This window comes from Scyliorhinus torazame, chromosome 2 (genome assembly GCF_047496885.1).
Source record: "Scyliorhinus torazame isolate Kashiwa2021f chromosome 2, sScyTor2.1, whole genome shotgun sequence".
Taxonomy (NCBI): domain Eukaryota; kingdom Metazoa; phylum Chordata; class Chondrichthyes; order Carcharhiniformes; family Scyliorhinidae; genus Scyliorhinus; species Scyliorhinus torazame.
In genome coordinates this window covers 181,252,479-181,279,183 of record NC_092708.1, presented here as the reverse complement: position 1 = coordinate 181,279,183, position 26,705 = coordinate 181,252,479, and the positions used below count along the sequence as shown (strand labels likewise).

Here is a 26,705-nt window from a genome sequence, read left to right as displayed (position 1 = left end):
CATCACGAGGTCCATCCAAGGGGGACACCCACAGTAGCTGAACAGGGGCAGCAGAGCTGACATGGGTAGCGCTAGCCACTGGCGCACCTGTTAGCAGGAACGGGTGCTGGAGACAGAGGTCCCCGCTGTGCCAGGTACAGACAGGGTATGGAGGGCAGAGTGCCGGGGCAGCGGCCGGGGGTGGGTTTGGGGACGGGGGAGGAGAGAGAGGAGAACATGCAGGGGCAGGGACTGCAGTGCAGGTAGGGTCACCATTGCCCGTTGGACCTGGTTGGGCATGGGGGTAAGCACCATGCTAACGTGTCTGCCATTCACCTCCTGGAGACAATGGACGTTGGAATCCAACCAGGAATGGTGGCCTTCACCCTGGCCGCCGCAGCCTTGGGGGATGCACTGAGGCTGTACGAGCAGGAGCCACTCAGGGAGGATCGTGTAACAGCTAAGCCTGTCCCAGAGGAACAGGGGCTAGCCAGTGAGGATGGAGAGCCGGCCGTCCAACAGGCCGAGGAGGAGGAGGTGGGAAAGAAGCGCCGCATAAGACCTCGTGTGTACCGGAAGTGCCTGTTGTTTGAAGACCTGCCGGACCAGGCATGACGTCGAAGACTCCGGCTAAGCAGGGGCACCATACGATATATCTGCAGAATTATGCCACACCTGGCACCGCAGGGGTATAGGAGAGGGCACCCACTCAATGTCATGGTTGTCGTGAACCTTTATTCCTCGGGGTCCTTCTAGGTGCCAAGTGGCAACCTGTCCATGATCTCACAGACCTCAGTGCACAGGTGCATCCACCCCGTCACGAAGGCCCTGTAAGCCTGCTCGGCACAATATATCATTCAATATGGACTGAGCCCACCAGGATGCCCGGGCAGCAGGGTTCGCCGCCATCGCCAGGATGCCCCAGGTCCACGGGGTGATCGACGGGCTGCATGCCCCCCACGAACACGTCCCATGACACACAGATCTTCACAAACTGAAAGGGGTTCTACTTGATGAACGTCCAAGTGGTGTGTGACCATGAGCTGCACATCATGCACGTCTGTGCCCGATACATGGGCAGTGTGCATGGCGCCTTCATCCTGGCACATTTGACGGTTCTTGGCACCTTCGAAACGCTGCCTCCCCCTTCAAGCTGTGGGATTGGCTCCTGGGCGGCAGTCGTGACTGATGACGCCCATCTGGGGAGCCACAAACTGACGCGGAGACCCACTACAACAACACCCATACAGTGCCCAGAGGTGTGATCGCAGGTGCATTGGCATCCTGAAGATGCGGATCAGATTAGGGCAGCACAGTAGCATTGTGGATAGCACAATTGCTTCACAGCTCCAGGGTCCCAGGTTCGATTCCGGCTTGGGTCACTGTCTGTGCGGAGTCTGCACATCCTCCCCTTGTGTGCGTGGGTTTCCTCCGGGTGCTCCGGTTTCCTCCCACAGTCCAAAGATGTGCAGGTTAGGTGGGTTGGCCATGATAAATTGCCCTTAGTGTCCAAAATTGCCCTTACTGTTGGGTGGGGTTACTGGGTTATGGGGATAGGGTGGAGGTGTTAACCTTGGGTAGGGTGCTCTTTCCAAGAGCCGGTGCAGACTTGATGGGCCGAATGGCCTCCTTCTGCACTGTAAATTCTATGATAATCTATGAAGGTGCCTGGGCCGCTCTGCAACGGCCCTCCAGTATCGAGTTAGGTGGGTCTCTCACATTATGGGGGCCTGCTGTGTCCTCCACAACATCGCACAGCAGAGGAGAGACGTACTGGAGAAGTGGGATGAACACCAGGCCTCATCCAACAAGGAGGATGTGGAGGAAGGCCAGGTGGGAAGGGCACGCGGCCCGGGCAGGCACAGAAGGCCGCACAACCTGTGCGCCAAGGTCAGCGTGCAAGGGATACTGTAATCGCCACCAGGTTCATCGACAAGGGGGCCTGGCTGATGGCACGAACATCCCATCTCACCCACCCCCTTCTAACCGACCACCCCCTCCTGTGTTCACCCTCCGTGATTCCTACCTGCCTTGCTACATGGGTGCAGGGCCTGGGTTGGTAGGAACAGAAGGTCTGGTCCATGGGATGAAGGATGATGACGACCTGCTCTAAAGCTATGTCGAGGTGGATCCCCAGATGGTACATCAGGAGTGGAGGGGGCCTGCTCTCATTCCCACCTTGCGACCCATGTCCCCTTTGGTGGCCGTCCTCTGGAGCGTCCGGGCCTGGATGGGTCCAGAAGTTGCTCGAGTGTCCCAGGTGGTGTGAACAAAGAATAAAGAAAAGTGCAGCACAGGAACAGGCCCTTCGGCCCTCCAAGCCTGTGCCGACCATGCTGGCTATCTAAAATCTTCTACACTTCCTGGGTCCATATCCCTTTATTCCCATCCTATTCATGTATTTGTCAAGATGCTCCTTAAACGTCACTATCGTCACTGCTTCCACCACCTCTTCCGGAAGCGAGCTCCAGGCACCCGCTACCCTCTGTGTAAAAAAAACTTGCCTCGTACATCTCCTCTAAACCTTGCCTCTCGCACCTTAAACCTATGCCCCCTAGTAATTGACATCTCTACCCTGGGAAAAAGCCCCTGACTATCCACTCTGTCTATGCCCCTCATAATTTTGTAGACTTCTATCAGGTCGCCCTCAACCTCTGTCATTCCAGTGAGAACAAACCGAGTTTATTCAACAACTCCTCATAGCTAATGCCCTCCATACCAGGCAACATCCTGGTGAATCTCTTCTGCACCCTCTCTAAAGCCTCCACATCTTTCTGGTAGTGTGGCGACCAGAATTGAACACGATACTCCAAGTGTGGCCTAACTAAGGTTCTATACAGCTACAACATGACTTGCCAATTCTTATACTCAATGCCCCGGCCAATGAAGGCAAGCATGCCGTATGCCTTCTTGACTACCTTCTCCACCTGTGTTGCCCCTTTCAGTGACCTGTGGACCTGTACACCTAGATCTCTCTGACTGTCAATACTCTTGAGGGTTCTACCATTCACTGTATATTTCCTACCTGTATTAGACCTTCCAAAATGCATACTGCCCTATTTCCTAGTTCTCCCTCAATGCTTTCACCTTCTGACCTATTGCTCCCTTGCCCACCCCCCTGCCATACTAGTTTAAACCCTCCCGTGTGACACTAGCAAACCTTGCGGCCAGGATATTTATGCCTCTCCAGCTTAGATGCAACCCGTCCTTCTTATAAAGGTCACACTTGGTGCCACTTGATTGCCCGTTGCCAACCTCTGCCTCTGTGACTGACCTCTCTCCGGGCCAACCAACCATGTCTAGTGCCCGCTGCTCCGTGACGGTGAGAGGCCACAAATCCGGTGGTCTTCTCTCTCTCTGGTTATGCGCCGCGTTCTCCTGGTAGGGGGTAAGACAGAAGGTGCACGGTGTTAGGCAGTCAGACTCAAGCAGCACAGGGTGTGGGCAGCACAGGATGTGGGCAGCACAGACTGTGGGCAGCTGGTTGTCGTTGTGAGAAGGGCATCCGGCCATGGCGAGTGGTATGGGTGCTAGCCTGTGGTGCAGGGTGGGGAGCGCACTCACTGCCTGCGTGTGGGATTCGGGGGAGGGGGTATTTATGGGTGTGTGGGATGGGTTTAATACCAGGGGAACGGTACTGCCTACTCACCCTGGCTGCCCTCAGGAGGTCATGCAGCTTCTTCCTGCACTGTTGGCCGGTCCTGGTGGTGGCTTCTGCCACCTCACCCACGCCCCGGTGCAAGGCGGTGGGTGGCAGCCTCTTTCCCATCCCAGGTAACAGAGTGGAGTGCATCTCCTCCACGGCATTCAGCAGGTCTCCAGTTTTGTGTCTGTGATCTGGGGTGCCATTCTTTGTGCTGCCACCTTGTTGGCTGGGATGAGTGTGTGTGGGGAGTGGAGTGCTGATATGTGGCTGCACCTTGTTAGTCTCTCGAGTGGCAATCTCGACCCCGGCGAATCAGACTCCATTTTCATTGGAATCGCTCGAGTTCCACATGGAGCCAGTGCTAGCCCCTTAATGGATCATGAATTGCTCTGGAACCAGCGCCAATTTAGTTGCTGTGGACGTCCACTGATTCAGCCCGGCGTCAAAACAGAGAATCCCGACCCTGTTTTTGTTCCCAGTTGTTTGAATTCTGAAGGCCGAGCAGATGCTCAAACATGTGTTGAAGGCAGTTGCTGGACTTTGTCCCTTTGCAAATGGTCATTCTTCATGTGAACTGGATAGCAAGATACTTCTGGAGGCATCACAGACAAGCATCTCTTGGAGTGTCCACAGAAACAAAGGATGGAGAAATGAAATGGCATTCCTGAGTGATGATTCCACCCTCACTCTGCCCTGTGAGCAGAGCATACTAAACCACAGGAGTGATAACACTGACCAATAAGTATCTTTTATGAAAAAAAACTTTAATTTAAACACAGAGTTAACCATATTAACAGCAAAGATATAGCTATAAAGTTCTTAAATAAAAGTGCAAAAAGCTTTAACTCCCTATCTACACCTGTCAATATACATTCCAATTGAGCAACCCAAAGATGTGCAGGTTAGGTGGATTGGCCATGATAAATTGCCCTTAGTGTCCAAAATTGCCCTTAGTGTTGGGTGGGGTTACTGGGTTATGGGGATAGGGGGGAGGTGTTGACCTTGGGTAGGGTGCTCTTTCCAAGAGCCGGTGCAGACTCGATGGGCCGAATGGCCTCCTTCTGCACTGTAAATTCTATGAAAATTCTATGAATGCAGTTTAAATGACACTTCTAAATACAGCTAACAATCAGGATTAATTGCATTTCTATGCAGACCTTTGGAGAGAGACCCTTTCAGGAACAACCTGAAATCCTTCTATCTTGTCAGGCTAAAACCCTATGGCAAACTACAAAACCACAGGCAGACCTCGCTCCTCCCATTAATTACATCATCTGTATCCCAAGCATAAGGCATTCTCCAGTCTCTTCCCACTTCGATGTCCCATGACCTTCTTAGCACAATTCTTCATAAATTATCTACACCCCAGGGAATCTCCTAAACATAAACAATATTCCACTAGCCATCTCTTTGTAAACAAGTAAATGGTTAAAATTAATGGTTTCCTCACCTTTATGACCCCTTAATCATAAATGTCTCAGACATGCTGCCTGTATGTATTTGAACCCAGGGTTTTTTAATAACAGATCTACAATACAATATACTATATAACAATTTCCTACATGCATCACGCAATGCACAATGTATTTATTGAGTGAGTCAAAAGAAGGCTCGTCTTGTGACAATCTCAACAATCAGTTGGTGCCACCCAGTGCAAAAAATACCTTTAATTTTGAAAGCAAATTATGGTGAACCAGCAAAAAACACTAATTCAGCCACAACTAGAGGATTGTGTCCAATTCTGGGCACTGTATTTTAAGAAGTGATGTGTTGGGTGTTCTGGATCACATACAGGTCACCAACACTTGAAGTAGTGCAACACTATTTTATTAAAAGGTTAACTATTTAAACATACTTGAACTGTGGGTAGATACGATACTAGCTTTAACTAAAGACCTTTGCCTTATCCTAACCAGTTGATGCACTCTGATGCCCCCTGTCTTTATAGTGCGCATGCTCTCACTGGTGATTGGCTGTGGTGTTGTGTATGTTGAGTGGTCCCACTGTGTGTTCATCAGTGTGTGTCTGCACCATGATATACTGGTGTATATTATGGCAGGAAGTAGGTGCCGGAATTGGAGACGGTGCAGAAAAGATTCATGAGAATGGTTCCAAGGATGAAGGATTTTGGTTATGTGGATGGATTGGAGATACTGGTTCGGTTCCCCTTCGAGGCGAGATGGCCGAGAGGAGATTTGATAGAGTAGTTGCAGATACTGAGGGTTCTGGCGAGAGTAGATGGGGAGAAACTGTTCCCATTGGTGGAAGGCTCAAGAATCAGAGGGCACAGATTTATGGTGATTGGGAAAAGAACCAAAGACAAAGTGAACGAAAACATTTCACACAGCGAGTGGTTTGGATCTGGAATTCACTGCCTGAGAGGGTGGTGGCTGCAGGTTCAATTGTGGCTTTAGAAGGGAATTGGATAAGCATCCACGGAGAGTGAATTTGTAGGGTTACGGGGAGAAAACATTGTAGTAGGACACGGTGAATTGATTTTACAGAGAGCTGACACAGACATAATGGACCAATTGGCCTCTAGTGCTGTAACCATTCCGTGATTTAAACAGAAATAGAAAGAATACCTGATGTGGTTGAAGGGTTTCCAGGTCAGTGCAGTGGGGATTGTTTACCATCATGCATTGCGAACACTATACAGCCTGGACAATGGATGAACTGGGAGTGTTCAATGTTGTTCATTCTGTTTCCAGCACCTGATGTCCCTCAATCAGATTCACCTCACTCCTCAGCCCTAATCATTTGATCATTTAAATAACCCAAGTTGTGTATTCATCTGCTTATTTTATTCTTTATCTTTTCCCCTCTTTGTCTCTCCTGAAAGACATTGGTGCCACGTGATGCTGTTCTTTGCTAGAGAGTCCAGACTGAGAGTATTGGGAGGTTATTCATGAAAACCCTGCCTTCTCAGCCTTGCCCCTCGCCTGAGGTGTGGTGACCCTCAGGTTAAATCACCACCAGTCAGCTCGCCCCTCAAAGCGGAAAGCAGCCTGTGGTCACCTGGGACTACAGCGACTTTACCTTGCCTATTGTGAGATTACCCAACCATGGTGGTATCACAGCCCACCCTGACACTGATCTTCATCCTGTTCCTGTACATGTTCCGTTTTCAGGAAGTGATCTAAAGTGGGAATCCTCGCTCATATTGACTACCTCCAAGTTCAGGAATATGATCCTGTCTCTAAGTCCAAGCTAACTTAATCACCTAACTAGAGATAGACTCTGGATGAGTTTTGAATTGTGCATGGTGGCACATCACACTGTGTGGTGCATTTTCACATTGAGCCATAGTGTTGGAAGGGGGTGGTCTATTTTAAGTCTTTGATGATGTTTGATTTCACATTTTCCAAATACTGAGCTGATGTAACTACCTGAAGCCTAATCTAAACGCCCATATGATATTTTAGGCATTTGAGGTGACTAATTTTTTCTTAATGTTATTTTCCACTTACACAGAGATGAGGAAGGAGGGGAGGAGCTCCGGAAACGTTCGCTCCATCTGCCATTCACCTTTGCCACAGGAGAGGCCCTGCTCTACCAAGCAGCCTGCTCCAATCCGGGACTCCCTGACCCCTGCCAGGCCAAAGGGAGAAGAAGAAAGAATGCCTCGAGTAAAACTGAGAAGGAACAGAGAAATGTGGATCCCAGTTCCCTTTTAGGTGTGATGATGCAACAGGACGAGTCCGTGTACGTGTGCCACCCTGCTTCGGAGCCCAAGTATTCCTACAGCAGCAGTTTCTTCAGCGAGGCTGGTGGCTCTGGATACACAGCAGGGGACACCTGGCAGAGCGATACAAGTGAGCTCAGCCAGCAGGGGGTTAACACTGGACAGCTCGATCCCTTGCTGTCCACACTGGACTCCCTTAATCTGGCCGGGGAAGAGAACTGTTTAAATAGTGACTTATTCAGTGCACTTGAAAATCTGGGACTTGGTGCAGACGACTTGGAGCTCCTGCTGTTTGATGAGAGGATGGTGAGGTTGGATACGAACCCGGAGTACATACCATCATTAAATGACATTTTGACAAATGGGGAAATTTTATCCTATGTCCATGACTCGCTTGTGACTAAAAATGATCAGGAACTCCCTGGAACCCAGCAACCATATTCAACACAGGATTTTTCCCAAACGTTGGCCACAAACCCCTTGGTATATTCACCCAAACCTCTGGGAAAAGAGGCTCAGTATTCCTCCCAACATTTGCATCGCCACCAGCAGGCATTCCATTCAGCCCATCAGGTACTCCAGCAGCAAGACCTCCTGCTACAGGCCCAACAGGATGACCAACCCTGGGGTCAGCACTTAGAACCCAGTAATGGGCAGCCTCAAATGACTGAGGAGGAACCCTTTCATCAACAGCTCAAAGTGCACCTGCACACACAGTGCCAGTTTAAACCAAAAATCCACGAACAGCTTCTAGTCAATGGGATGCATTCCCACTCGCCAGCAAACTCCCCGTTGAGAGCTAATCATCGATGGCTCAATTACAGTTGCCAGTCAGCAGCCGATCAAGTCGCCTCTTACAAACTGGATCACCTCGCTGGCTATGGTGCTGGTCAGAACCTGGATTCCTATCAGCAACCTCACTCCACATGTCCGCCTCTCGCCCCAAGTGGGATCATTCCGAGCTCAGGTTCTCACATGAGTGGGGCACCTTGCATGGGGTTAACAATGAATGGAGGAAGCGGCAAGGATGGCCAGTATCAGGGTTTTCTAACCACATCATCTACTTATCAGACTTTCCCACAGAAGCAGCAGATACAGGGAACACCTCTCTGCCAGTATCAGCCCTTGAATCCTTCCAGTAATCCCTTTGTGGATCTATCTCCAGAACAACTGCAGCCTGCGGTGGACCCTTATGGGTTCTTGGCAGCTTCGGTATCTCAGGACAGCTCCCACAAGGTAACCAGCCTACAGCTGCCACCCAACTGACAGACTCATTTATTCACATCTGTTGGAGCAGGAATCTGGGGCGGGATTCTCCGTCGGGGCAGAGAATCCCTGGGGGGCAGCGTGAATCTCACTCCGACGCCGGCTGCCCTATTCTCCGGCACCAGTTTTCAGACAGGGGCGGGGTTTATACCGCACCGGTCGGGGGCCATTGGCAGCGGCCCCCCCGGCAATTATCCGGGCCCCGGTGGGCCGAGCGACCGTCGTGCCCTGGCCAGTCATGCCGGCGTGAAATGGACATGATCCATCTCGGCGGGGCCTAGTTTGTAGGCCAGCTAGATGAGTCCTCGGGGGGGATCTGGCCCCGGGGATGACCCCCACGGTGGCCTGGCCCGCGATCGGGGCCCACCAATCTTGGGACGGGCCTGTGCCGTGGGGGCACTCCTTCCTTCCGCGCCGGCCTCTGTAGGGCTCCGCCATGGCCGGCGTGGAGAAGACCCCCCCCCTGCACATGCGCGGAACCACGCCGGCAGTTCTGCGCATGCGCCAATTCGCGCCGGCCCTTTGGCGGCAGTTGGCGTGGTGCCAACTCTTCCGGCACCGGCCTGGCCCCCGGACATGCGGAGGATTCCGCACCTTCTGGTCGGCCCAATGCCGGAGTGATTCGCGCCACTCTTGGCGCCGGCGTCGGGCCTTCCGGCCAATTGCGGGAGAATCCCGCCCCTGATGGTTCTAGGGGATAGGATAGGATGAGATTGGTTCCTGTATTGGTGGGGCAGGAACAGAGGGTTTGCAGTTAAATGAGTACTCGGGTATACTTGTTAACATTTGGGAGTATACTTGCAAAGTATTTCAGCAGCAGATTAAAGAAATTGGAGAGACTTCATGAAATAAAAGCAGCAAGTGCTGGAAAAACTCAGTAGGTCTGGCAGCATCTGTGGAGAGAGAAACAGAGTTAATGGGCATGGTCTACCAGCCGCGCTGCACTCGAGGAAGAGCGCAACGCGGCCGGGAGATCCCAGGAGAAGCCTCCACGGCCTTGCCGGCAGTCTTTACACCTTGAGGGATATACCCAAGTCACACGAGGTGTCAAAATCAGAATCCTGCCGAAAGGGAGCATGACCAAACATTGCATGCCTGAGGCTGCAGCCAGGCGCCCTTCAGTACTAGTCCACACAAACATGGGCCAGGCACCTGGGGGGTCTCCTGGGCCATTGGAGGCCTCTTGATGGCTAAGCATAGTGCAGGGCCTATCTGGCCCTCTTCCTGTAATGCAGGCACCTTGGCACTGCGCAGCTGGCACTTTGGCACTGCCATCTTGGCACTGCCAATGTGCCCAGGTGGCACTGTCGGTGGCAGTGCAAGAGTGGCCGGGTGGCACTGCCAAGGGTCAGGGCCCGAGGATGGCCATGCCCATGAAAGGCAGGTTGACGGGGGATTTGAAGTTTGGCGGGGGTGCAGGGCAGGGAAGTAGGGACCTTTGGGAGGTTTGGGGCTGAGGGGTTGGGGTCCTGAAGGGGGGTGCCTGTAAGGGGGTGTGGTGAGACCTGAAGAGGGGGGTACCCCAGGGACCCCTTAGCGGGGTGTCTTCACTTGGCGGGTGTGGGGTGTGACATTGCCCATTGGTGGGGAATGGAAGCTCACTTCGAGATCGGGCACCCTTTCAAAATGGTGGCCCGATCTCTGAGTTCAGCTCCCCAGTGCTGAAAAAGTGATTGAGTGTCGTTTGATAGCGGTGGAGAACTCGCCGACAAAACCCACCACAAATGACTTAGAAATGTTTCTGTTAAATTCCACCCAATGTTTCTGTCGAAGAGTCACATGGACTTGAAACTGTTTCTCTGCAGATGCTGACAGACCTCCTGAACTTATCCAGCATTTTTCATTTTTATTTCAAATTTCCAGCATCCGCCATATTTTGCTTTTATTCGACAGGAATACTCCTTTTCTTATTCCTAAGTTTCTACTGTTCTAAATTTAGGATTTCTGGCAGAGCCTGACCATTCAGCACGACACCTCCTATGTGTGGCTGACAGGCCATAGAATCACTATAGTTCAGAAGAAAGACATTCGGCCCATCTAATCTACATCAACCCTCCGAAAGAGCACCCTACCTAGGTCAACTCCCTGGCCCAATCCCTCTACCCCCATAACCCCAGCTAACCTGCACATCTTTGGACTGTGGGAGGATACTGGAGCACCCGGAGGAAACCCCCGCAGACTCAGGGAGAAAGTGCAAACTCCACACAGTCACCCGAGGCCAGAATTGAACGCATGTCCCTGGTGCTGAGAGGCAGCAGTGCTAACCACTGTGCCTCTGTGTTGTTCGAGGGAAATCTATGCAGCAAAATCTTGCTCATCTAGTTAGGGAGGAAAACTGAGAGAAATCTTTATAGGAAATTACTGGATGGATTTATACCCCACCTGCTATTATTCTACAGGGTTTAATGGAGATTAAATTTGGGGGGGTGAGGCAGTATTTTCCCAGATCCTGCCAATTTCGAGACGGATGAGTTAGAGTAACATTGCCCAGCTGGGACAGGATTGAGGTAGGCCCCAGAATCATTTTGCACGGAACCTTTCCCACAAGCAATTGGAAGGGACTTTTAATTCCAATTCTGGTGCTGTATTTCTCAATATTTCAGCCAGTTGTGTCATTCAGTTACAAAAACATTGATGTCTCCAAAGGAGCCAGTAGATGAGGGAAAGAGGAGAAAGCATAAGGTCCAGATCATGGGAGTATCCCAGATGTGATGGTGCAGGATTTGGAAAAATATGTTTGATTGGTGTATAAGAGTGCTGCTCTCAAGCACAGAGCTGCTTTACAATGACAGCTGAGATTCAACTCGTACCTCTAACATAATAAAACATCTCAAGGTGCTGCACAGGAGTATTATAAAGCAAAATTAGCCAGCGAACCATAGAAGGGGATATCAGGGCAAATTGACAAAAGTTTGGCTAAAGAGGTAGATTTTAAAGAGTGTCTTAAGGGACGTTTAGGTTTGGAGAGTCTGAAATGTTTTGGGAGGGAATTCCCAGCTTGGGTCCCAGGCAGCTGAAGGCACGGTGAAGATATGAAAATCGGGAATTAGTGGAGTGCAGATATTTTGAGTGTCATGGAGCTGGAGGAGATTCCAAAGATAGGGATAGGATGAGGCCATGGAGGGATTTGAAAACAGAGATATGACTTTTAAAATAAAGGAGTTTGTGCCCTCGTTAAATGCAGCTGGAATGAAACATTTTTTTCCCATTTGCTGGTGGGGACAGTTCCATGTAACATGATTCTGGGGTTAATCTCGGTCTAGTCCTTGGTGCGAAACTGTTGTCTAAGACAGCACTAAATCAACACACTTGATGTACCATCAATGACGACAGACGAGAGTCGGAAGAGTAAACTGGCTTTAATCAACAGAAAGACACCTGCTGGCAGCCGGTCCCAGAATGAGGGCAGGGCTGGAGGTTAGCCACCTTTATACTTGAACCCGAGGGGCGGAGCCAGCAGGGACAAACCCAGACATGTAACAAACAGTAAGAACAGTAAGTACCATGAGTAAGAACAGTATATACAATATAATACAGCGGTTCACCACATTCAGCCCCTTTTAAAAAAGAGTCCGGCAGGGGTGAAGTGGACGGGTTGAATTAGAGATCGAGTCTGTCGGGGCCTCTGACCTTCCGTTGTGATCGCCTCAGTCCCGGCTGTGGTGAGGACACTGGTGTCGGATGAAGTGTTGAGGCCTGTGTATCCGGGAGCGTGTCGTCTTCTGGATACGTAGCAACGGAGGGAGACGGTGTAGAGTCGTGAGTAGCAACGGAGGGAGACAGTGTAGAATCGGGGGTAGTGGTGATGGTCGCTGGGGAACCTGCGGGTGCCAAGTCCCAAAGGGAGACTGTGTCCTCCCGCCCATCATGGTGTGCCACGTCGGCATATTGGGGGTTAGCATGGAGGAGAAGGACCCGTTCGACCAGGGGATCTGACTTGTGACTCCTCGCATGCTTCCGGACGACGGGCCCTGGAACCATCAGCCAGGACGGGAGTGAGACCCCTGAGGTGGACTTCCTGGGGAAGACAAACATCCTCTCATGAGGGGTCACATTGGTGGCGGTACACAGGAGCGACCGGATGGAGTGGAGCGCATTGGGAAGGACCTCCGGCCAGCGGGAGACAGGGAGACTTATATATCGTAGGACAAGAAGGACGGTCGTCCAGACCGTTGCGTTCTCCCTCTCCACCTGTCCATTTCCCCGGGGGTCGTAGCTGGTCATCCTGCTTGAGGCGATGCCCTTGCTAAGCAGGAACTGACGCAGCTCAGCACTCATGAAGGAGGAACCCCGATCGCTAGGGATGTAAGTGGGGAAACCGAACAAGGTGGAGAGGCCGTGCAGGGCCTTGATGACTGCGGCAGAGGTCATGTCAGGGCACGGGGTGGCAAAAGGGAAACGTGAGTACTCATCAATGATGTTGAGAAAGTACACGTTACGGTCAGTGGAGGGGAAGGGTCCTTTGAAATCGATGCTAAGGCGCTCAAAGGGGCGGGAGGCCTTTACCAGGTGTGCTCTATCTGGCCGATAGAAGTGCGGTTTGCACTCCGTGCAGACCTGGCAGTCCCTGGTCATGGTCCTGACCTCCTCGATGGAGTAAGGCAGGTTGCGGGCCTTGATAAAATGGAAAAAACAGGTGTCAGAGGTCATTGTGGAGGGCCCGAAGTCGGTCTACTTATGCGCAGGCACATGTACCGTGGGATAGGGCATCTGGGGGCTCATTGAGCTTCCCAGGTTGATACAAGATATCATAATTATAGGTGGAGAGTTCGATCCTCCACCTTAGGATCTTGTCATTCTTGATCTTGCCCCGCTGTGTATTGTGAAACATGAAGGCAACCGACTGTTGGTCAGTGAGGAGAGTGAATCGCCTACTGGCCAGGTAATGCCTCCAATGTCGCACAGCTTTCACAATGGCCTGGGCTTCCTTTTCGATGGAGGAGTGTCGAATTTCGGAGCCCTGGAGGGTACGGGAGAAGAAAGCCACTGGCCTGCCCGCCTGGTTGAGGGTAGAGGCCAGAGCGAAGTCAAACACATCGCTCTCCACTTGGAACGGGATGGACCCGTCTACTGCGTGCATCGTGGCTTTGGCAATATCTGTTTTGATGCGGTTGAAGGCCAGGCGGGCCTCAGCCGTCAGGGGAAAAATGGTGGATTTAATGAGCGGGCGGGCCTTGTCCGCATAATTGGGGACCCACTGGGCATAATAGGAAAAGAACCCCAGGCATCTCTTCAGGGCCTTGAGGCAGTGGGGGAGTGGAAGTTCCACGATGGGGCGCATGCGGTCAGGATCAGGCCCTAGGACTCCGTTTTCCACAACGTAGCCAAGGATGGCTTGGCGGGTTATGCGGAAAACGCATTTCTATTGTATGTTAGGTTAAGGAGCTTGGCGGTGTGGAGGAAATGTTGGAGGTTAGCGTCATGGTCCTGCTGGTCATGGCCGCAGATGGTGAAATTTTCCAGATATGGGAACGTGGCCCGCAGCCCGTACTGGTCAACCATTCGGTCCATCTCCCGTTGGTGTAGCCACCTGGGTTGGCCAACTCCCGACGTAAAATGGAGAACAGCAAACGCTGCAGGGAAATTCAGCCAACACAGGCAGAAACTAGCAGGTGCAAGTTACTGTGTATTAAACTCTGCAAAAGCCCAGACAGCATCGATACAAGCAGCCATCTACATACTAATGAGCGATCCCCAGGTACAATCGAAACATTTGGGATAAACAAAGCCAAGCCAGACTCCTCGGCACCAGCAGGAGCCAACATAAAAGAGGTTACCGGACACCTCAATACCGCCCATTGATCAGGGAACCGCTCCAGTATTGGAGAAATCGAACCAAGCGATTGGGACAAAGTCCAATCACTCGGAACCAGGTACAGGGTCCGCCCCGAAAGGCGGGAAGCCCCTGGGGACTATAAAGTTAAGCCCCCAAGTTCAAATCGTTCTTCTTGACCGGGTCACTCAGCAACGCGAACCAACCCTTGACAGTTCAGCTGCCGCCAAAAGCCAGTAAGTCTTAATTCAACGCTCGATACGAGATAGGCGCTCCTAGCTACCAGTCCGTACCAACTTCGAATCCCGCAGACTCAGAACCCGAACGAAAGGCCATTTGTTCCCCTGACCTGGTGGGCCAGTCCGAAGCTAAGTGTAGGCCTGTTAGTTGTAGAAGTAGCTTAGACGTAGAATATATGCATGAGTAGCGATTACTGTGTATAATAAATGTGCTTTGATTTGAATCTTACTAATTGGTGTATTGAGTTATTGATCATTACTTGAACTTGAACCTCGTGGCGGTATCATAAAGATACCTGGCGACTCGAGAGCAAAGGTTATAAAACAGAGCCAATTGAACCAACCAAAAGTTAGCAACATTGGAAGACCGAGACTCCATTGATGACGCCGAAGGGGACCCTGAGGAAGTGGTAGAGGCAGCCACCTGCCTCGAAGGCAGTGTATTGGCGGTCCTCCGGACGGATAGTGAGCTAGTGGTACGTGGACTTCAAGTCAATAGTGGAGAAGACTCGGTACTGCGCAATCTGATTGACCATGTCAGATATGCAGGGGAGAGGGTACGCATCGAGCTGTGTGTACCGGTTGATGGTCTGACTGTAGCTTCTCCCCAGTTTTGACGACCACCACTTGGTCTCTCCAGGGGCTAGTACTGGCCTCCATGTTCTCTTCCCGCAGGAGTCGCTGGACCTTCGACCTGATAAAGGCCTTGTCCCGAGCACTGTATCATCTGCTCCTAGTGGCGACGGGGTTACAGTCCAGGGTGAGGTTAGCAAAGAGCGGGGGTGGGGTCGAGAGGCTACAGACGGTGAGAGGGGGCAGGGGTCCATCGAACTCCAAGGTAAGACCTTTGAAGTGGCATTGGCAATCTAGACCTAGTAGTCGGGCAGCGCAGAGTTGGGGGAGGATGTAGAGCTTGAAATTTTTGTACTCGACGCCCCGTACTGTATGGGTTGCGACACAGTACCCACGGACTTCCACAGAATGTGATTCAGAAGCTGGGGAGATTTTCTGGGTCGTGGGTAAAATTGGGAGGGAGCAGCGTCGTATCGTATCTGGCTGAATGAAACTCCCCGTACTCCCGGAGTCGAAGAGGCAGGTCGTCTCGTGGCCGTTGATCCGGACGGCCATCATGGATTTAGTGAGGTGATGAGGTCGAGATTGGTCGAGGGTGATGGAGGCGAGCTTCGGAAGGTGGGTGGGCTGATCGAGGGTAGCGGAGGCCAGCGTACGATCTGGTGAGCAGGGGTTCCAGGAGGCAGAGGGGTGATTCCAAGATGGCGGCCCCCATGGGTCGCACGTGGCGGATGGCAGCCCCCACGCGTCGCACGTGGCGGATGACGTGGAAGATGGGGGCGGTCCCCGCGGGCTACACGCAGCGCTGCTGGGTTTAGGAACAGGTCTTTCCGCACCCGTTGCAGATCGCGCTCCTCGCTGGGCAGCGTTGTCTGGGGTGCTTACCATGGCCACAGAAGTAACATTTCAGGCCTCCGGAGTTGCCGGATCGCTGCGCGGCACAGGCTTGCGGCGCCCCTGGGTCGGGTGATGGCGGCGCCCACGACGTCCACGAGGGTGCCGCGTGGCCAGAGGTGTAGGCATCCATGTTATGGATGGCCACTTCCAACGAGTCCGAGAGTTGTACTGTGTCTTGGAGGTCGAGTGTACCCCCTTCTAGTAGGCACTGGCGGATGTAATTAGATTTTATGCCTGCAACATAGGCATCCCGGATCAACAATTTGGTGTGCTTGATAGCCGATACCGCCTTACAACTTCAGTTCCGGCCGAGTACCCGCAAGGCGCATAGAAATTCAGCTTGCGATTCTCCGTGGCCCTGTCGCCTCGTGGCAAGGAGATGCCTAGCGTACACCTCATTGACTTCCTTAACATACTGCCTCTTCAGCAGCATTATCGCATCCTCTTACGAGGTAGCATCTCTGATAAGAAGGATAACTTGCTGGCTCACCCGGGAGTTGAGGACTCACAGCTTGTGGGTCTCAGCGTCGGCGGCGGCGGAGGAATCAATGTAAGATTCGAAGCAGCTTAGCCAGTGTTCAAACGTGGCAGTGGCGTCGGCTACTTGGGGGTCCAGCTCCAGGTGATCAGGCTTGAGCGATGGATCCATCTTAACATTTTTAGCTGATTAAATTGGTGTACCATCAATGACGACAGATGAGAATCGGAAGAGTAAACTGTGGCTTTAATCAGCTAAAAGATACCTGCTGGCAGCCGGTCCCAGAATGAGGGCAGGGCTGGAGGTTAGCCACCTTTATACTTGAGCCTGAGGGGCGGAGCCAGCAGGGACAAACCCAGACATGTAACAAACAGTAAGTACAATAAGTAAGAACAGTATGTACAATATACTACAGTGGTTCACCACAGTACTGTGCCCCAATCCTAACTTCACCTCTTACCCTGCAACCAACATGAATATTTCCGATTTTCACAGAGCGAATCCTTCTACCTCTTCTGGAGTTAGACAATTGTTTTCATGCTGATTGCTGCCACATCATGGGCAGATTTGTGCTGTATAGTTGCACCTGATGTTGAGACATCCCAAACTGATTTTAATCTGAGACTGCTATGCAAAAAGGACACTCATTGGTTGGTTGGGTTGCATTTGAACTCAGCTCTAGTTTACATCAGGGGAAGTGCCGCCAGATTTCGCAGGCACTTTGTGGTGGCGAGGTTTCTGCCGGATTTGGATCCTAGGACTACATGCTCTGCTTCCAAGTACAACGGAAACAACGGCTTTCACACAGTGACAGCACCTGGTGTGTATTGAGCATTAGCAGGGCGCACCAACATTTCCATTCTTGTGTTGGGCTGGTTCAGTCCAAAGTGACGCAAGAAAACAACACAGCTGTGCAGCAAATCCCACTCTCCACTCCCCTTAAAGTGGGAGAGATCACTCCTTTGCTCTCTGAGACTGGGGAGTTCGGGAGAGTGAACTGAAGTCTTTGAGTGTGTGGACCACGCCCTTCCCAGGACAGGAGGGGAGAACGTGAGTGGTAAATCATTCTGTCTCGTGTTCAGTTCCAGCTCACTGCTGACTTGAGTCCTCAAGGGAGCAGGTTTGGAGCCACCATCAGAGAGTGGGTAGTGTAGCAAGGCACAGCTGGAGGACAAAGCCTCCCATTGAATAACCCCAGAGCTAGACAGAACCATACAGTGTGGGAAAACCTTGGGCAAGCTGGGCCCAGTTCATTCATCTCAGCTGGACAGTGCAGTGACCCTGCATGCCCTTGGTTAATGGGGTGGGGTATTAAGTCAGCCAGAGCTACCATTCCAGACTAATGTTGACTGACTGCTGCACCCACGTCAACAGCTACAGCAACGTCAACACTCATCAGCTAAAGGTTCCATTCTGATGACCCTCATCATTGACTAGACTTTCTATCCAATCCCGCATAAGTTGAATGGTAACAAAGGCGACAGCAGGATGTTGCCAACAAATTGATGATGGGACATAACTTTCTTGGAGGTAGTGGCTGAACGCAGAAGTTGCAAAGCCTCGAGAAAAGGATAATCCTAATTCAGGCTTAGAGACATGCCTTCCTGTGGTGCCAGGCACCAGCTCGAGTATGCAATCCGCCAATTACAAGTTCACAATAGTAGACTCATTATTAATAGCAAATCTAACCTCACAACTTTCTACTTTCTGTGACCATGTTCCTAGGTGGGGAGCAGCTGCAATTTGAACAGCGGAGACCTGGCATTTCCTGGAGGCTGCGTACATCCCAGTGGGAACGCGGTGCCCTCAGACAGACTGCATCCCGGTGCGGAAATCCATCCAAACCCACCAACAACTGGTTATTACCCTCAGTGACATCCAGCCACAAGGTCAGCTCAGGATCAGCCCCAGGACTGTGTGTGAAGATAGAAGATTTCCGATGTGATTCAAGGCACTTTTGGCTTTACAACGCTACCTGTTCAATCTCCTCAAGTCATTATTATGGGGGCGGAAAAAATTGTGGGTAACAAAATGAACCCCGGGTGGTAATTATGAAGGAAAATGGTTTAAGTTGTTCTGCGAGAAAGAAAGGTGCAGGGTGCAAAACCAGTTGCCTCTCATTCCCATTGCCTAACCTCTCTGTTGCTGATTCGAATCAGTCGGAGGAATTTAAAGGTTGAAAATTGGCCATGTTTCAACCATGTTCCCCATCGTTAACCAACTGGAAACTGGGTGCTATCCATTTTGGCGTTTCCTCCAACAAGGTCACTAATGATCCCGTTTACTGAGGTACAGGAAGGATCTGGGCTGGATGCCTGTGAAATGGTACCTCAGTCAACACCATTAAAAAGTCTTACAACACCAGGTTAAAGTCCAACAGGTTTGTTTCAAATCACTAGCTTTAGGAGCGCTGCTCCTTCCTCAGGTGATTCACTTGCTCATTCACCTGAGGAAGGAGCAGTGCTCCGTAAGCTAATGATTGAAAACAAACCTATTGGACTTTAACCTGGTGTTGTAAGACTTCTTACTGAGCTCACCCCAGTCCAACGCTGGCATCTCCACACCATGAACACCATTAAAAACAGTGAAGGATATCACCGAGTCAAATAAAGAAATCTCCTCTGATATCTTGAAGCAATTCGAAGTAAAGTATCAAAGCCATTTCGCATCTGACAACGTGAAGATTATAAAATGGTCACATCGCAGCGGGATTTAAACCCGAGTAAATGTTAGTCCTGTAATATTTTGCGTAAAATAGGCAATAGTCTGCTTTCTAATTACCAAGGGTAAGACTTCCTCACCACAGGATTCAAGGGTTGAAACGCTTTGGTAGTTTTATTGGGGGAATGCCCAGGACAATCCCAGTTTTTATCCCCAGACCAGCATGTTTGATCTCAGCCTCAACATCTGCCAGATCTGAATGGAGTCTGCTGTGATGGCTCCTTTCAATCAACTAATACAAAAATTGATCTCCCTAGTGGTTGATTGATAAAGTTAAGCTGCATGATGCAAAGTCCCAGATAATGTTAGATTTTGGAATCAGATTCCTCAGCCATTGAGAATTAGTGATAATAGATTTAGTTCTGATTGATAATATTGTGTGTTATAGTGTGTCATGTCACAGAGCAGTATTCAATCTCTATGTAGTTATTTTAAATTTCATTTAATCAATTGCTTATTTATACATGTTAAAATCTTACATATTGATTTATGATAGGGCACAGTACAATGTTAATGGTTTGAGTATTGTGTTGGCAACAGCTGCTCTAAAAAATTAATTTATGTAAATCCGTTAAAAGCCAGTAGCTCCACTGACACCTCATTCTGTGGCGTAGCAAGTAACTATGCAGTGTAGTGTCTGGCTGAGGCGGTAGGTGGGCCAGGGTGGAGCTGATCTGACATTAACTAACAGCCGTAAGGTTGTGCTCCAAAATCCATTGTGACAAATTGTAAAACTGAATTAAAGAAAATGAATAGGCGGCACGGTGGCGCAGTGGTTAGCACTGCTGCCTCACAGCGCCGAGGACCTGGGTTCGACCCCAGCTACGGGTTGCTGTCTGTGTGGAGTTTGCACACTCTCCCCATGCCTGTGTGGATCTGACCCCCACAACCCAAAGATGTGCAGGGTAAGTAGGTTGGTCACGCTAAATTTCCCCTTAATTGGGAAAAAAAAAGAATTGGGTACTCTAAATTAAAAAAATAAATAAAAAATAAAGGAAATGAATAAAGGAAAATAAAGGATCATGAAAATTTGCCCCCTCTAGCATCCCCAGCCCTTACCCCAGAGAAAACTCCACTTTGCGGTGTAGGCAAGGCAGCCTGTTATAAAGGACTTGATAACTCCCCTGTCTCTTTGCACCAGTTTTCAGATGCAAAAATATATTTTCTGTTTCTGTTGTGTGAAAGGTGAAAAATGCTGACGAGTTTGTATGAAACTGTGTCAGCTCATTGGTATCTGTAAGTTTGATTATTGCAGAGAGAGCACCAAATCAGTGGAAACAAAATTCTTCAAAAGGTTTAATGGCCTCTCCTGCAAAGCTATATTGAATTACCTCAACACCACATTGTTTTAATCCTTTAAGCAGAACACTAGACATGTTCCTCTGAGTCACTTATTATTTATTCAGAGCCTGGCCATAATTCAGTAAAAGGGTCAGAATATTGATTCGCAGGTAGGATTTCAATTTGGGGAAGTGGAATTTATTTACTTTCAATCCTGTTTGCTGTCAGCCACTTTAGTGAAGTCATGAGAAATGATGGGGTTTTCCATTTAGAGGCTCTGACCTCCCATGACTTGACAGTAACGTTGGTAACTCTGGTTGGACACTGGTTGGATGTTTCAGCACAGCCGCTTCTACTCTCCCCACCCCCAATATTTCTGTAGCAAATTAAAATGTTCAAGGAAATAGGAATGAAACAATTTCTGTTTAAAGACACTGCTTTTTTTCCCTGACTGTTTGCAATACTTTCTAAGAGATGACACTTGAATTACTGGGGGCCAGTGGGGGAGGGTTAAACTGACATTTTACAGATGCTTTGTTACTATTTGAATGTCCCACACAGAAATAAATTGATGGACGCGCTTTAATTTTTAAAAGCAGGCTTTGTTAGCGTAGCAAGCTAGTGTCCTTTAGTAAACAGACCTGCAGCATGTTTTCACAAAGGGTAAATTATACCCTCCTCAGATTCCCAAAAGATTTGTAACTGAGGTCCCAGGATCAATCCCCAAATGGTGACCTCTGCCAGTGGCATAAAGGTTTCCAACTGACCAGGCAGCACAAGTTCAATATGCACCATCTTCACTCTTGGCAGAACTTGCTGCGTTAATGGATTTACCCCGCAAACAGCTTAGGCTTTGCTGAACTCTGGAGTTGAAAGATCTGTAGGATGGCCAAGCAGCGAGTCTTTCTGTGCTCCTATGTTCTGGTACGTATTTGGATCTTCGGTTAGCAGAAGATCAGATTCTCTGATGGATACGTCACAAGAAGAGCCATCAGATATGCACTTCCTACAGTCATATTTATATAGCATCTTTAATGTAGCAAAATGCCCCAAAGCATTTCCTAGGAATGTTAACAATCAAAAATTAGACCCCAAACTACATTCGGGAATATCAGGGCAGGTGGCCCAAAGTTTGGGCGAATAGATAGGTTTTAAGGAACGCCCTAAAGGAGGAGAGTGAGTGAGGTGGAGAGTTTTAGGGAGAGAATTCCAGAGTTTGGGGGTCCAAGCAACTTGAGACATTGCCACCAAAGGTGAAGTGATTAAAATCCGGAATGCTCAAGAGATCGGAATTGTGTGTGATGAATTCCTACTTAGGTTGGGCATGGAAGCAGCTGTCCGTAAGAGTCGGGAGGAGCCTCTTGAATGAAGGAAAGAGGAACTGAGAGGAAAGGAAAAGAGAAATGTATTTTAAGCTCAGTTCCTTCCTATGCAACGTGGACAATCAATATTAGACTTAAGTGCGCTGACAATCAAAGCTAAAGTCTGACCTTAAAGCATAAATATAAAACCTATACATATATATATATATATATATATATATTGTAAATAGTGTAACGTGAGATTTCTAGATTTGCATTGAGCACACCTTGAAGCACTGCTTTGTAAAACCTCTTTCTGGTCACAAATGTAGGTCAGTTTGGTTAGTACCGTGTAACTTTTTTTTTACTGTAAATTGCTGATGTTTTATAGTTATGACTAATTGATGTGTAATTTGAATGTAGAATTTTAATTGTTATTAACACTTTGGAGCATCCACTGGTGCCATAATGTCGACACACTGTTAGAACTGCCCGACACTTAATTATATTTATTTATATTTTTATTTAATTTTGGAGTCAAGCTTTCTGAATCTGTCGATTTGAATATGTTGTTTAACAGTTGCGCACATTTATTTTACTATTAGAGTTTAACACTTGGCAAGATTTATTGTAGCTTTTAAATAAGATAACCCAATTTATTGAATGATCACAATCTGTATGTCCCAGTCTATTGCCTGTTGAAATGTACTTTATTCTCAACATTAAAAATTTTGAGCAGACACCTTAAGAGTTTTACTCATACACATGAGTTTTTCAGTATTTTCTCCTGGTTTGAATTTTACAAAGTTGTGCACCACAATCCAAAGGTGTGTGGTTAGGTGGATTGGCCATGTTACATTGCCCCATAGTGTCCGGGCAGCGATCCCTAGACGGATTGGAGATCCCCAAGGTGGTGAAGGAGCTGGGGTCCCCATTGGACTGGTTGAGGTGATGGAGGCGATGTAGGCAGGGAAGGCCCTGGGCCCGGATGGGTTCCATGTGGAATTTTATGAGATTTTCTGGGGATCGGGGCCCCGCTGATAAGGGCATATAATGAGGCGAGGGAAAAGGGAGAGCTCCCCCCTACATTATCACAGGCTTCCATATCCTTAATATTAAAGAAGGATAAAGACCCAGAGCAGTGTGGGTCCTATCGTCCTATATCATTGCTAAATGTGGATGCCAAAGTACTGGCAAAGATCTTGGCCTCGCGGATTGAGGACTGTGTGCCAGGGGTGATAGGGGAAGACCAGACGGGGTTTGTAAAGGGGAGGCATCTGTTGGAGAATGTCAGGAGATTACTGAATGTGCCAATGATGCCCCCGGAGGGACAGGAGGTGGCGGTTGCTATGGACGCAGAGAAGGTGTTCGATTTGGTGAAGTTGGAGTGTTTGTGGGACGTGCAGGGACGGTTCGGGCAGGGGTTTTTGGACTGGGCAGTGTACGAGTATGTTGTATAGGATACAGATAGTGAATGTATAGAACATAGACATAAAACATTACAGCGCAGTACAGGCCCTTCGGCCCTCGATGTTGCGCCGACCTGTGAAACCACTCTAAAGCCCATCTACACTATTCCCTTATCGTCCATATGTCTATCCAATGACCATTTGAATGCTCTGAGTGTTGGCGAGTCCACTAGTGTTGCAGGCAGGGCATTCCACGCCCTTGCTACTCTCTGAGTAAAGAACCTACCTCTGACATTGTCCTATATCTATCTCCCCTCAATTTAAAGCTATGTCCCCCTCGTGCTAGACATCACCATCCGAGGAAAAAGGCACTCACTGTCCACCCTATCCAATCCTCTGATCATCTTGTATGCCTCAATTAAGTCACCTCTTAACCTTCTCTCTAACGAAAACAGCCTCAAGTCCCTCAGCCTTCCTTCAAAAGATCTTACCTCCATACCAGGCAACATTCTGGTAAATCTCCTCTGCACCTTTTCAATGCTTCCACATCCTATAGATTTTTCCTGTTATAAATTTCCGGTAACTATAGGCCAGTGAGCCTTACTTCTATTGTGGGCAAAATATTGGAAAGGTTTATAAGAGATAGGATGTATAATAATCTGGAAAGGAATAATTTGATTAGAGATAGTCAACACGGTTTTGTGAAGGGTAAGTCGTGCATCACAAACCTTATTGAGCTCTTTGAGAAGGTGACCAAACAGGTGGATGAGGGTAAAGCAGTTGATGTGGTGTATATGGATTTCAGTAAAACGTTTGATAAGGTTCCCCATGGTAGGCTACTGCAGAAAATACGGAGGCATGGGATTCAGGGTGATTTAGCAGTTTGGATCAGAAATTGGCTAGCTGGAAGAAGACAAAGGGTGGTGGTTGATGGGAAATGTTCAGCCTGGAGTCTAGTTACTAGTGGTGTACCACAAGGATCTGTTTTGGGGCCACTGCTGTTTGTCATTTTTATAAATGACCTGGAGGAGGGCGTAGAAGGATGGGTGAGTAAATTTGCAGATGACACTAAAGTCGGTGGGGTTGTGGACAGTGCGGAAGGATGTTATAAGTTACAGAGGGACATAGATAAGCTGCAGCGCTGGGCTGAGAGGTGGCAAATGGAGTTTAATTCAGAAAAGTGTGAGGTGATTCATTTTGGAAGGAATAACAGGAAGACAGAGTACTGGGCTAATGGTAAGATTCTTCGCAGTGTGGATGAGCAGAGAGATCTCAGTGTCCATGTACATAGATCCCTGAAAGTTGCCACCCAGGTTGAGAGGGTTGTTAAGAAGGTGTACAGTGTTTCAGCTTTTATTGGTAGAGGGATTGAGTTTCGGAGCCATGAGGTTGCAGCTGTACAAAACTCTGGTGCGGCCGCATTTGGAATATTGCGTGCAATTCTTGTCGCCGCATTATAGGAAGGATGTGGAAGCATTGGAAAGGGTGCAGAGGAGATTTACTAGAATGTTGCCTGGTATGGAGGGAATATCTTATGAGGAAATGCTGAGGGACTTGAGGCTGTTTTCGTCAGAGAGAAGAAGGTTAAGAGGTGACTTAATTGAGGCATACAAGATGATCAGAGGATTGGATAGGGTGGACAGTGAGAGCCTTTTTCCTCGGATGGTGATGACTAGCACGAGGGGACATAGCTTTCAATTGAGGAGAGATAGATATAAGACAGATGTCAGAGGTAGGTTCTTTACTCAGAGAGTAGCAAGGGCGTGGAATGCCCTGCCTGCAACAGTAGTGGACTCGCCAACACTAAGGGCATTCAAATGGTCATTGGATAGACATATGGACGATAAGGGAATAGTGTAGATGGGCTTTAGAGTGATTTCACAGGTCGGCGCAACATCGAGGGCCGAAGGGCCTGTCCTGAGTTGTAATGTTCTTTAATGCGGTGACCAGAATTGCACGCAATACTCCAAATGCGGCCGCACCAGAGTTTTGTACAGCTGCAACATGACCTCATGGCTCCGAAACTCAACCCCTCTACCAATTAAAGCTAACACACCGTACGCCTTCTTAACAACCCTCTCAATCTGGGTGGCAACTTTCAGGGATCTATGTACATAGACACCGAGATCTCTCTGCTCATCCACACTACCAAGAATCTTACCGTTGGCCCAGTACTCTGTCTTCCTGTTACTCCTTCCAAAATGAATCACCTCACACTTTTCTGAATTAAACTCCATTTGCCACCTTTCAGCCCAGCGCTGCAGCTTATCTATGTCCCTCTGTAAATTGTAACATCCTTCCGCACTGTCCACAACTCCACCGACTTTAGTGCCATCTGCAAATTTACTCACCCATCCTTCTACGCCCTCCTCCAGGTCATTTATAAAAATGACAAACAGCAGTGACCCCAAAACAGATCCTTGTGGTACCCCACTAGTAACTGGACTCCAGTCTGAACATTTCCCATCAACCACCACCCTTTGTCTTCTTCCAACTAGCCAATTTCTGATCCAAACTGCTAAATCACCCTGAATCCCATGCCTCCGTGTTTTCTGCAGTAGCCTACCGTGGGGAACCTTATCAAACGCTTTACTGAAATCCATATACACCACATCAACTGCTTTAAACTCGTCCACCTGTTTGGTCACCTTCTCAAAGAACTCAATAAGGTTTGTGAGGCACAACCTACCATTCACAAAAGCGTGTTGACTATCTCTCATCAAATTATTCCTTTCTAGATGATTATACATCCTACCTATTCTAAACCTTTCCAAGATTTTGCCCACAACAGAAGTAAAGCTCACTGGTCTATCGTTACCGGGGTTGTGTCTACCCCCCTTCTTGAACAAGGGGACAACATTTTCTATCCTCCAGTCTTCCGGCACTATTCCTGTAGACAAAGATGACTTAAAGATCAAAGCCAAAGGCTCAGCAATCTCCTCCCTAGCTTCCCAGAGAATCCTAGGATAAATCCCATCCGGCCCAGGGGACTTATCTATTTTCACACTTTCCAGAATTGCTAACATTTCTCCTTATGAACCTCAAGCCCTTCCAGTCTAGTAGCCTGAATCTCAGTATTCTACTCGACAACATTGTCTTTTTCCTGTGTGAATACTGACAAAAAATATTCAATTAACACCTCTCCTATCTCCTCGGACTCCACGCACAACTTCCCACTACTGTCCTTGACTGGCCCTATTCTTACCCTGGTCATTCTTTTATTCCTGACATATCTATAGAAAGCTTTAGGGTTATCCTTGACCCTACCTGCCAAAGACTTCTCATGTCCCCTCCTGGCTCTTCTTAGCTCTCTCTTTAGGTCCTTCCTCGCTAACTTGTAACCCTTGAGTGCCCTAACTGAACCTTCATGTCTCATCTTTACATAAACCTCCTTCTTCCTCTTGACAAATGTTTCGACTGCTTTAGTAAACCACGGTTCCCTTGCTCGACCACTTCT

The 26,705-nt window shown here is 49.0% G+C and overlaps 1 protein-coding gene across 3 annotated transcripts in view; it reads left to right on the top strand.

Annotated features, from left to right (window-relative positions):
• ahr1b (aryl hydrocarbon receptor 1b) overlaps positions 1–22,586 on the top strand; it is a 264,814-nt gene extending 242,228 nt beyond the window's left edge. For all 3 annotated transcript variants that reach the window (XM_072480944.1, XM_072480951.1, XM_072480959.1), the window contains 2 exons: positions 7,100–8,546; positions 18,262–22,586. In XM_072480944.1, the coding sequence (XP_072337045.1) occupies positions 7,100–8,546; positions 18,262–18,411 (1,597 nt within the window). In that variant the 3' untranslated portion in view covers positions 18,412–22,586. The remainder of the gene's footprint in view (positions 1–7,099; positions 8,547–18,261) is intronic.
• Positions 22,587–26,705: the final 4,119 nt, after the last annotated feature.